Raw genomic sequence first — 13,009 nt, forward strand, 5'->3', positions numbered from 1 at the left:
ATCACTAAAATGTTTTCAGCAGGTTGCTGGACAGTGCTCAGTTTGTATGGCTGTTAACTTATAGTGCTAATGTCTTCACACACTTACATTTACATCCAGCTGACATTGGACTGACTTTGTTGCTGTTGTCACGTACAGGTAGAGTATCAGTGTGATGGATTTCTGGAGAAAAACCGAGACACTGTGTATGAAGAGCAAGTCAATATCCTGAAAGCCAGTAAGGTAAGTGTATCACATCTGTTGAGCAATGCATGCTGAAACCTAGCAGTTAAGATTTTCTGAATTCTATAAAATGTATAACAAAACATTAACAGCACAGAACTAGAGATTTGGCTCCTGTAAAGAGTGCTGTTTTATGAAACATTTTGAAAAGTCATCAGGCTTGTGAAAAGCAGCACCTTCAATGCCTTTCTGGAAATGCTTTGCAAAATCACAAAAAGGGGCTTCATAACTTGTGAAATGCTTACACATAAATATCAAACTGGGAATCATTCTTAATGTGCCTTCGTATAGCTTTATCCAAGAGAAATTCTTTTTAAATGAGCACAGCAACAGTGTATTCCTCACTGCTCATCTGTCTTTCCTTGAGGATTGCAGGCAAAACAGTACTGATAACAAATATTGGCAACTGCAGCTCTAGAACTAATGAGTTTACTGAGAAACTGCATTCATCTGTTGCAACTCTTGATCTTTGGTTGATTCATTCATTCTAGAGTTTGCTGGGGAGTTCATAGTTAACAGCTTTACTGAGCAGTTTAGAGAGCTCTAGGACTGTAATCCATGACATCATATTAAAAAAAAAACATATTTAGTTGCTGCTTAGCAGATGCTGAATTGTAAATTCTGCTCCTGAAACAATAATGCACAGCAGCTTCAGATGCATTTAGTGTTTGATTGAATGTTGTACACCTTTAATTGAGTCAGACTCACTAATCACAACATGCCTTTTCATGGCTGATATTGAGGCATTAATGTGGTTTGGTGACATTCTTAGCTATGCAGTATGTAAATTGAGCTTTGTCTGCCTGCTTGTAGCAGTTTGAGATTCGAACTTTGGTGAGCAAGGTATGACTTATTTAAAACCAAACAAAGTCAGACATGGATCACATGGCCTACCAGATCTTCTTAATTTCCCGCATTTTGAATAAGCTGCTTAATCATCAACTTAGTTTTCCACCTCTTCATAAAAATTTCCCTTTATATATGAGACAGATACTTGTATTCCTTACTATGTTGACCCTAACTTTTCATCCAGAAAGCAGTAGATAATGTTACCCAATCCCCTTCGACCCCTTCCAAGTCATTCTTTTTGTATTTTCTTCAGGCATATGCATACACGTCTTCTAGTACAGATGGTCTCATTTGTTATGTTACAATGAACTGCCCCAATCCTGTCAATGTCTTTGCATTTATATATATATTTTTTTTCTCTAAAAACTGCATTGTACCTGATTTTTGGCCTAGCACTCAAGTGTGTGGTCATTTATTGCACTGTTGTGATTATTTTTGCTGTTTGTGTATCTCTGATACCTTTAAACTACAACAAAAAGAAAAAAAAAAAAACAAAAAAATCTTGCTTTTTTCCCACTTTCTGAAAGTTAAGAAAGTTCAGTTACAGATTTGCTGTTCTGAACTGTTTGGAAGTTTCTAGAAGGCCAGTGCTTGCTTGGGCTAAAGGGAAGTCTCTGTGTGTTCACCAGTGGGAGTGGTTAACACTGAACAGCCTGCCTGTCCCTGGAAGAGTGGTTGCTACCTAGAAGCTGTAGTTTTATTGGCCATTTTGGGTCAATTCTAAACTCCTTGATCTGTCTCTCTTAAAACCCGGCTGCCTCGTGGTTTTGGCGTCTTTTCAGGTTTGCTAGTTGTTGCTGAAGCACCTACCAAGGGGAGAAAATGCTGAGAGAAGAAAATGAGCCACTTTTGTGATTTTAAGTATTTTCTTCTGATTTTTTGTTAAGTTTTACTGCTTTGCCGCCTACTTTTTGGCATTTTCCGGCTTGCTAAAGTTTATATCTGTAACAGTAACAGTACTTGGAACACATCTAGAGCCTGTTTACTGCATTTCCTGTGTTGCACTTAATTTAAAATCGTTTTTTCTCTAAAAAACTGCATTTTACCTGATTTTGGCCTAGCACTCAAGTGTGGGGTCATTTATTGCACTGTTGTGATTATTTTGCTGCTTGTGTATCTCTGATACCTTTAAACTACAACAAAAAGAAAAAAAAACAAAAAAATCTTGCCTTTTTCCCACTTTCTGAAAGTTAAGAAAGTTCAGTTACAGATTTGCTGTTCTGAATTGTTTGGAAGTTTCTAGAAGGCCAGTGCTTGCTTGGGCTAAAGGGAAGTCTCTGTGTTCACCAGTGGGAGTGGTTAACACTGAACAGCCTGCCTGTCCCTGGAGGAGTGGTTACTACCTAGAATTTGTAGTTTTATTGGCCATTTTGGGTCAATTCTAAACTCATTGATCTCTCTCTTAAAACTCTACAACTCTCTTTTTGTGCGGTTTTGCGCACTGAGCAGCGTCGGGCAGCGCTACAGGTTTAAACTATTCCAGGCTCCACAAAGTCTGCTCTTCACTTTTTCCCTTAGAACTGTTCAAACTCTCAAAGTAATCACTCTATTCTCTTTCTAAAGCCCTGCACTTGCTCAGCTCTTATAAGGAAACACGAACTATCTAAAGCACTACACCCTCCTTGACTTCTCATAAGTATTAGGCTCCCGATTGGTCCTTCCTGATCAAGTGAAAAATCAGTACCCTTCCCTAATCTGATCAGTAAAAAAAATAGTTCCCTATACTAATTTGGTATGTCCAAGGGTCAGTTTCAAGGTTACTCTCCAGTCCGGGTGGTGAATCTAGGAATTTTGAGGCAATGTTACAATTGCCTTATGTACACAGACAACCTTCTCCTCCTTCCAACAAACTCTAATACATGTGAGAGATGCAGTTACACAGCCAAACTGGAGGCAGAGCTCTCTCAACCCAAGACTGGCACAGTCAGTCAGGAGGAAAAGGTAACCACCCACACCACAAATCCAGTCTCACACAGACCTATTGCATCTGCATACCCAACACATAAACTCACAAAAACATACTCGGAGGCTCTAAATAAAAATCTGCCTAAACAGCAAAGGCCTCCTAAGCAGATATCCAAGCAACAGCCACCCCTCAACAATACCCACGAATCACATATCTCACAAAATCAGTGTGCCTCACAGTCACAGCCCTTAAGTCCAAACAACACACCAAATACACTTGTTATAGGGGACTCTCTTGTCCGGCACACTGACGTTCCGCTCACCAGACTGAGCAAGGAGAAGGTCACTGTAAGCTGCCTTTCGGGTGCCAGGATCCGCCACATAATGCAAGCACTCAGGTCACTCCAAAGTAAGTACAAGTATGACTCCGTTATTGTCCATGCTGGTATGAATGACCTGAGACGCACCTCCCTGGACTACATGAAAAGAGACATAGAGGAGCTCTCTGACCATGTAGCCCAGGCTGGTATGACCCTGACCTTGAGTAGCATCTTGCCCTCACCAAGAATGATGCCACAGTATAAAGACAAAATGATCAGTTTCAACAATTGGCTAAAGTATTAGTGTCATTCAAAGGGGATCCAGTGTCTGTCAGCCTGTGATGACATGCTCGACAAACCACATTGCTTCGTTAGGGACGGCTTGCACCTGCCACCCTTAGGCTTTCGTATACTGGCCAAGGCTCTTGCCACCCCCATAGTGCCTTTTTTAGGCAAGGCTCAAAGGACAAACCCACCTCCATAGACAACCCAAGGATAAAAAAACTAAAGGTAATGCTACTCAATGCCAGAAGTCTAAACCTCAAGATGCACGCACTCGAGGCTCTCCTCAGTTATGGAGAAAATCCTGAGAGCACCCCAGCACTACCAGGTTACAACTCATACCATGCGTTTCGGCCCCAAAACTCGGACTGAAGCACAAAAGGAGGGGGAGTATCTATATTCATCAAAGATACCTACACCTCCAGGTTAGTGGCACTGCACGAAGCATCGGAAACCATCCATGTGCAACTAACAGCGGGCAAAACTGCCTTTCAGTTTGTAGCCTGCTACAGAAAACCCTCCCTATTACAGGAACCCCACTTAGCATTCCTGAGAACACTGGAGAATATGAAGGTCTCTCCAAACACTATGTTATTGGGTGACTTCAACTACCCAGACATTGACTGGGAAAACTACTCAAGCCCAAACACCCTCACCAACGGTTCCTTGAATTTATAAACTCTAACGCAATGGAACAACTGGTCACCACTCCCACAAGAGGGAACAACATATTGGATGTGGTCATCACCAACATGGGGACTCTATATTCCACACCAGAGGTAAACCCCTCATTGGTAAGATCAGACCATAAACAAATTTCCCTGGACATCCATATCCCGTCCCCACCCCCAGCCAATGAAATCACTGTAAAGAATTTCTCAAAAGCCAACTTTGCACTTCTCAAGACTGAGGTGGAATCTTTCAAAGCCCCTGGGCCAGAGGATAATACAGCCCAATCCGCAGAATCCTTTACAAATCCATTCTATGAGCACCTGCAGGAATGCATGGATCGTGCTATCTCAAATAAAACCAAGACTCACTCCTCCAAAAACAGGAGACCGGTCTGGTGGACCCCGGCCATAAATAAGCTATACAACAGAAGGAAGAAGCTACTACATGACAGAGCAAAATCCCAAAAAGGGAAGGCATCTCTGATCAGTATTATCAAGAAACTTTGATCCCTCATAAAATCATCAAAGGCCAGTTTCGAAAGAAAAATTGCCCTAGACACTAAAGCTGATAATCACAAGGCCTTCTTTAGTTATGTCAGGAACATGGGCGGAAACTCCCAGATATGCTCTGAATTGTTGCATAACGGTACAAAATATACCGAACCTACAGACATAGCCAAAATCCTGGCAGACAGATTCAGCGCAAACTTCTCCCCCCCTTCCCCCCCAAAGGAGCAAATGCCTATCCCAACTGAATGTAACCTCCCTGACATCACAGATGCACAGGTGAAAGCTGCCCTCTCCAAAGCAAAAAACACAGCCTCTATGGGACCGGACAGTGTCCCAGGCTGTGTCTTACATGAGCTCCAAGAAGAACTGAACCCTCACATTAAGTCACTGTTTAAACTTAGCCTTACTACAGGATATGTACCCAAAGAATGGCGTACAGCTACAGTGGTCCCACTCCACAAAGATGGTGCCACAACGGACCCCGGAAACTATCGTCCCATAAGCCTGACTAGTCTGGTCTGTAAAGCTATGGAGCGTATTATCATGGAACTCATAAACAAAGACATCGGGAGCCTCCAGACACTGGACACTACCCAATTCGGCTTTGTTAAGGGCAGATCTTGCCTCTTAACCCTAGCTGATTTCTTTGAAACAGTTACCAAAGCCATAGATGAGGGCAAGGTAGTCCACACAACCTACCTGGACCTCGCAAAAGCCTTCGACACAATACCCCACTCAGGCATCATAAATAAGCTTACCAGCTTAAATATCAACCCCTATATCACAAGATGGGTTGCAAACTGGCTCAGAGATAGAACCCACATGGTCAGAATCGCAGGTGCCATGTCCGAATCCAAACCAATTACAAGTGGCATCCCACAGGTCTCAGTTCTGGGACCTCTCTTGTTCGGTATATACTTCTCTGAGGTTCAGGCTTACACAGGGGGATTATGGCTGACAAAGTTCGCAGATGACTGCAAACTGGGGGCCATAATCGAATCTCCAGCTGACACGAGCATCCTCCAAAAGGGTCTCACAGTGACAGATGCTTGGTGCCAGAGCCACGGCCTCAAGCTAAATGCTAAAAAGTGCATAGTCATACCCCTTGGGAAAAACAAGGTGCCCACAAATTACCACATAGGTGGTAATCCATTAAGTACGGAAGAAGTAATTAGAAATTTGGGGACCAACATAGATAGCAATCTCTGACTACATGTTGCCAAAGTGGTTAGAAAGACCTTCTATATAGCCCACCTTATCACGAAAGGGTTTGCATCTAGATCAAGAGAGGTCATCGTGCCCCTCTACTCGTCACTCATCAGGCCCATAATTGAATACAATGCCCTTTTTGGGATGTACTTTACCCGACACCTGCAGCAACTGGAGAGACCCCAAAAGTACCTCACCAAGAGGATCATGGGCTACAAACAGATGTCCTATGCAGCTCGACTAAAGAAACTCCAGCTCTACTCAGTTGCTTACCGCCTACTCAGAGGCGATCTATGCCTGACGTACAAAGCCATGTCAAACCCAGAATTAATGGACATGCTCCACCTCAAATAATCCAAGTCCCTTAGAGCAACACGCTCCAGGGACCTAAACCTCAGCACAAAAATAAATAGGACATGCTGGAGGGACAGATTCATTTCCCTGAGGCTCCCCTCACTCTGGAATAGAATCCCAATTCATGTTAGACATAGCCCCTCGCTGACCCTCTTCAAACGAAATCTGGACACGTGGATGGGAAATTGCAAATTCACCCCTGGGATCTCTTCTGTGTCCCTGCTAGACAGAGGCACAGTAAACTAATCTTAAAAGGGTACCTTCTGTGACCTACTTTATAGAGGCACAGTAGGCTAATCTAATAGGGAGGCGGAAGCCAAATACACTCTAGCTAGGCTTATAAATGCCCTAGGGCAGATAGCCTAGTATCTATCTATGAACTATGAACCTATGAACTGTGCACCATATACAGGGTGAATTTTAAATGGCAGTCTGTGAACATGGTTAATGGCTTCATGTGTTCTAATGATTATACTGAACTTGTCTACTGATGATACTGATTGTGTGTATCTCACTGTCCTGATGCCTTCCTTGCACTGCTTAATTTCCTTCCATCCAACTAATATGAATACCCCAGACTCCCAGGCCATCATTCATCTAATATGAATACCCCAGGCTCCCAAGCCACTTAGGATCGTATACCAAAGCCTGTGACATAGGGTATCTACAAGCTGCCCATGTCCATAAGGGACACAGGTGACAGGCCAGGGGTGAATTTGTGGTTTCCCATCCATTGGTCCAAATTGCATTTGAATAGGCTTAGGGAAGAGCTCTGCTTCACATGAAGGGGGAACCTGTTCCAGACAAGGGGTAATCTATGAGACATGTACATGTCCACTTAAATTGTTTCTGCTACTTTCATCCATCTTTGTGTCGTTTACCTGGACTTTGTTTCCTGAATATTCTTTCCTACAGCATGTCAGTCTCTTTTTCATCCTTTCTATCTTACTGTGTATCAGGCCTGGTTCATATCTTTGTGCAGTAACCAAAATGCATGTTCTTCTTTCCAGACCATTTGCAGTGGCATTTATGTCAACACTAGGCAGAAGTAACTGAACCATCTGTGACCTAGGCTATCTTTACACATTGTAAATCTTAGCCCTTACTTAAGTCTAACCTACAAATACTCACAAACACACTCAAAAACACACTGACTAAAAGATTGCCTTTCAGCACACTCACTCACACACTCCAAAACATTCACACACCACAAAATGTATCCCCTTGCCTAGCCCTTACACTGATTCTAACCCACAATTATTTCCAAACTCCATATTTATTTTTGCCCAGAATTTGACAGTGTGTCCAGATTTATGTCTTCTATTTCAAGTCTGTTCCTCATAAAATGTGTGGGTTTCTGGCAAATCACTGAGGACGGAATCAATAAATTATGATAGGCATTTAAGTTTCAGATTCTATATCCTTCAGAAAATGTAAGATAGTGCAATACTTGTTATTCTAGCAGTTTTCTGTTTGTAAGAGTAATATTTAAAATCTGTCCTTGATTTTGAGCTGTTGCTCCAAGAAGTTTCAGTGGCACAACAGGTAGCACACCTGTCTTTGGTGCTGAAGGCTGTGTTTTCTGTTCCCACATTGGCTAGATGGATTGCTGACACTGTAGTGCAGCATGAGGGGATGCTGTTCTCCTGAGTGTGTCACCCCTTAAACCAAGGCCCCATCTGCCTGAGTTGGTGGTAGTTCAGCACCTGTCAGAAACTTTAGAAGATGTTACCCACTCCTCTGGACAAATTTCCACTTTGGGTCTCCCCTGAAAATAAGCAACTAGCCATGTGGAGCTAACCTCATCATCAAAGGATAAATAAAGTTAGTATTTCAGTTTTCAGCAACATATTAATTCATGACAGCCTCAAGAAGAGAAAACAAACATCAGTAAAAGAAATGTGTCTCCAGATCACATATTTATGAAAATCATGTTGTTGGGTACACATTGGGCTTCATCAGACAATCCTTTCTTCCTGAATACCTGATTAAAAAAAGCTTTACATTATCTCTAGTTGTGCATTCTCTTGTATCTGATGTAGAGGTAGATATCACAAGTATTAAAACATCTTTTCTCTTTAAGACCAAAATTTTTTTTTCCAAAGTTGTGGGAGTACTGCATGTTATATGGTTACATCACACTGGTTTATCTGTTCTTCACTTCATTTTTAAACTTTACAGTTTGTGGACTAGAGCAGATAACCATATTTGGGAAAACACTCTTTCTAGGATGCCTGTCAGCTTAGGTGATGGCACTACAATCCTGTAATGTTTAGCAATCGTGATTAATGCTAAAAGGGAAAAAATAAGGGGCATCAACTTCTGAAGAGAGGGTTGACATTGGTGTAATAATAATGTTCCATTATTTCTAGCCCTGAAATATGTTTTTGTTCTTTTCTGATAAACCAGGAATTTTTAGGTTTATAGGTAAGTACTAGGGTAGCTACCCTTGTGTGTCATTTTAAGCCTAGCCAGTTTCCCTTTTAGTGCTCAGATTAATCTATCCCATTTAGTTAAAGATTGGGTTTACTCATCCCTTGGTCAATAAGTATATAATAGCCTTAATGAGAGTAACTGGGATCATACCATATATCATTTGAGGAAATATATTCATGGGTTAAAGCATTTAGGAGCTGCCTCTGTCCTATAGTGGTACAGGGGCAGCTCTGAGGTAAGTTTTCTGTTTCCCATCCACAGATCCAAGTTGTGCTTGAATATGGACAGGTATTAACTTTGTTTTAAGTGGAAAGGGAGTCTGTTCTAGAGCAGCGGTATCCCCTGAATGTTATATATATCCCTCTAAACCCTTCTGTTGATGTTGCAGAAGAGGTTTAGATCCCTAGACAGGGTATTTCTGATGCCATTTAACTTGCTGATATGCACTAAATCCATCAGTATTGGATTGGAGGATGCCTTATATGTCAGACACATGTCAACTCATAGCAGTTGGTAGGATACCGAGTATAGAGACAGGGCTTTGAGTCATTCTGTATAGAACATATTGTTTAGGCCTTGTATCCCTTTAGCAAGGTTATCTCTGTGGGCATTCCAGTTGTTGCATGTGTCTGGACACATGCATGACAAAGGTGGCATTGTAGTGGCATTTTGCTTAGGCTTTGTATCCCTTTAATAAGGGATCTCTGTGAGAGTTTCAATTGCTACATGTGTCTAGATGGATGTATACCAAAGGGGCATTATATTCAGTGATTTGCCTAATAAGGACTGAGTAAGGGGAGAAAATGACATCCCTAGATCTGTCTCATATAATTATGATTTATGTACTAATCATATAATTGTATAATTCTCTTGACTATCCTCACATTAATCTAAGGATTGTGCCCCAAAATGTCGCTTCTTTAGTTAAAAGTGAAGCCTTAATGTTGTGGTATGTGACCAAATATCAACATTAAATTAGTCAGCCATGATATTTGTAAACTCCTGAGCAACACACTGTAATTTAGTGGAACTGAAGCATTTCCACATTCCAAACTTCAAAGCACATTTATACTGTCGTTGTGCATTAGTTTATGAAATTAAAGTAAAAGTACTAAAGTATGTTTTTTTAAGTATGTTTTTGTAGGGGCCTTTTTTCCCTTCATCCTGCTGATTTATTTTATTTATTTACTGGGATAGTCTGACTGGGTGTGAGTCCATTTTCAGCAGAGGCCCAGAGTGAAACGCTCCAGAAACAGATACATAAATGTTTTAAACAAACACAAAATATACACATCATAGATGAACAGTTTCAAAAACACACTATACACATATCATAGATGTTCATTGAGTTACAGAGGTTTGATTAATTATGACGTATTACGGTTTGTACGAAAAATTGTATAGGGGTCTGATTTGTTCATTCAGTCTTTCACTTAAGAGAATTGTAAGAAAGTAAATAGACTGTGGGTATAGGGAGCTAAGATTACCAAAACTGGATACATTACAGTGGAATTGGTGAGACAAGGTGTTAGTTCAAGTGTATTGAAGGAAAAGATGGAGTTAGTAAAGAGGAGAGCCTAGGAAGGGAGGAAGATAACAGGAGGAAGGAAGAGAAATGGAGGAGATTTTAGGTAGCTAGAGGAGCAGACAGGGGTGTTAGTGAACACTAGAATTGAGCAAAATAAGTGGAAAGAAGTTAGAGGGATAAGCTGAGATTTATAGGGGAGGTAAATGAGAAAAATAACAAGTACGTAAGTCGGAAATACATGTTGAGAACACGTTTACTAGCTGGGTAGTGAAAATGCTTATCCTGGACATGGGCATGAGCAGAGACAGTTATTACATAGGAAGACTTTTAGGTGTTCTTTTGAAGTGAGATGGGTTGGCAGTGATTACAATGGGCTCCATCTTCTGGAGATGTAGTTAAGAGTAAAGAGAGTCACCTGCTTTACCTGCTTTATCATTGGATTTGGAGACTTGCAGTAAGAATTTGTTGGAGGATCGGAGAAGATGACAGTTTTTGTAGGGTTGCAGCATTTGTTCAAGGGCAGGGGTTTTATCAGAATGGTGAACTAGTCTGTGAGCAAAGGTAAGTTGAGTGGATGTTAAGTAGTGGGGTAGTTCTAGCCAATGTAATTGATATAAGGCAGAGCAGTGGTGAGATCTGTGTGGAGTGTTAGTAGCAAATTTAGTGATGTTACTGAGGCATGTTTCGAGCTTTATTAGATCAGTTTTACTTAGGTTTGTGAAGGTAGGAGAGGCATATAGTAGGGTGGAGAGACTAAGAGTTCTGGCTATATCTTGTTTAGTATTATTTGTAAGAAAAGACTTGATTCTGTACAGTGAAACTAGTTTAATATTTGTCTTCTTCATGGACTATGCTAAGTATAAGTTGAATTTCAGGTTGTTATCTATTAGCACGCCTAATAATTTTGTTTGGGTTACAGCTGACATTATGGTGTTGTTGGTTAAATGTATTTGGAATGGAGTTGAGGGATAGCGTGATTTGCTGAGGTGAAAGTACGCCAGTTTGGTCTTGGAAAGTTTCAGAATTAGTTGTGATTCAGATAGCCATGATTTCACTGCTAAAAAGGACTGTTGTGACGTGGAAACAAGTTGACTTAGAGAAGGTGCAGCACGGATAAGAGTTAAATCCTCTGTGTATAGGACAATGGAGGCTAATGGAGTTGATGAGTGGAGTTGGTTGGTGAAAATGCTCAAAAGTAGGGGATCTAATAGAACCTTGGGGCACACCCAAGGTGATGGGCAGTAGGGAAGAAAGTTCCTTTTGCTATTTGACAGCTTGCTGTTGGCCTGATATGTAACTATGGAATCAAGCTAGAGCAGAGGGACTAAGTTGTAGAGTTGATAGTTCAAGTATTTTCCAATGAGAAACCATGTCAAAGGCTTTAGAGAGATCTAAGAAGATAGAAGAAACAAATTGCCCATTATTTCTGTGTTGGTTTATGGAGTTGGTGAAGCTTAGGTCGGCGGTTATGGTGCTATGGTGTAGGCGAAACCTGTTCTGTGTATTAGCTAAGAGGTTATTAGATAGTAGGTAGTTTATAAGCTGCATTTGGATGCATGTTCTTGGTATTTTGGAAAGGGTGGATGAGAAGGGCTATATGTCCTTGTCCCTTCTTAACTATATATACTAACTCTGAGTTTGCACTACCTGGGACTGAGGAGATACTTGGTTTTCTAGATACGTTTTTTGTTTACTTTTATTAAAAATTTCATTAGGTTACCTTCATGATTTCTTTATCTGGCATTAAGTATGTATAATATTTACCCTATACCTATTGCACTATAATGTCTATTAAATATCACTTAGACTGCATTATGCAATACTTACCCTATTAAATGCCATCCACACTGCCGTTGTGTAATACTTTCTGTAACTTATTGCACTGTAATGTCCATTACTGATATTGCATATCTTCTGTACTTCGACCTTTTATTCTGTGTAACTGACATTGCAAATATTTTGTACTCCAACACATTGTCTGTAACTGATAATTGTTAATACTCCAACCTTTTATTCCCTGTAATTTAACATCCTAACCTTTATTTCTCTATAAGCCCTATAGTTCCATTAACAACCTTTTATTCTACCACCTCCTTTCTTGCTTTTCTTTATAATGCACTGTTTAACTGTCCATCTCTTTTTAATTCTGAATGGTAAAACAAGACCAGTAGCTCAACGTTCATACTTTAATGGTAGAATCTGTGACAGCAAAGCTTTCCAGACACAGGCTCATTTTCATTACATAACCATGAAGTACACACACTCCATTTTTAAATAATAAACCAGCCAATAAAATGTATATCTCTATATTTATGTCATGATATGATGTATTTGTACATTGTATAATTTTTTTTTTGTTTATATGTAATTATAGTTCAAAGTGCATGCAGAGATTTTCTCCCCAAGTCTGCACTGAAAATGGGTATGCTAGTCATCCTAATCAAACTATCCCAGTAATCAAATGCAAAATAAACTAAATAAAAGTAAATTATGTGTGACTCAGTATGTAGTTTAAGAGGTTATTGTTTTCATTTCTAAGAATTCTACAGGTGATGATTCTGAATTTCTTGTATGAAAACATTTTAACACCTTTATTGAATTATCACTTAAGACATAGGCAAACATACATTTATATAAAAGAAAACAAAGCATATTAACATGTTCCCAGTTACATGTGTTATGCATCACGTGCTCTTTTGTATAACTATCAGTCCAGCATTACA

General features: G+C 40.3%; 1 protein-coding gene across 2 annotated transcripts in view; it reads left to right on the plus strand.

Moving 5' to 3' along the window:
• Positions 1-13,009, plus strand: part of MYO5B (myosin VB) — a 3,346,216-nt gene that overhangs the window by 2,192,641 nt on the left and 1,140,566 nt on the right. For both annotated transcript variants that reach the window (XM_044078265.1, XM_044078275.1), the window contains exon 14: positions 139-222. In XM_044078265.1, the coding sequence (XP_043934200.1) occupies positions 139-222 (84 nt within the window). The remainder of the gene's footprint in view (positions 1-138; positions 223-13,009) is intronic.

Source organism: Protopterus annectens, chromosome 1.part1 (genome assembly GCF_019279795.1).
Source record: "Protopterus annectens isolate FY-2018-M chromosome 1.part1, PAN1.0, whole genome shotgun sequence".
Classification (NCBI taxonomy): Eukaryota; Metazoa; Chordata; order Ceratodontiformes; family Protopteridae; genus Protopterus; species Protopterus annectens.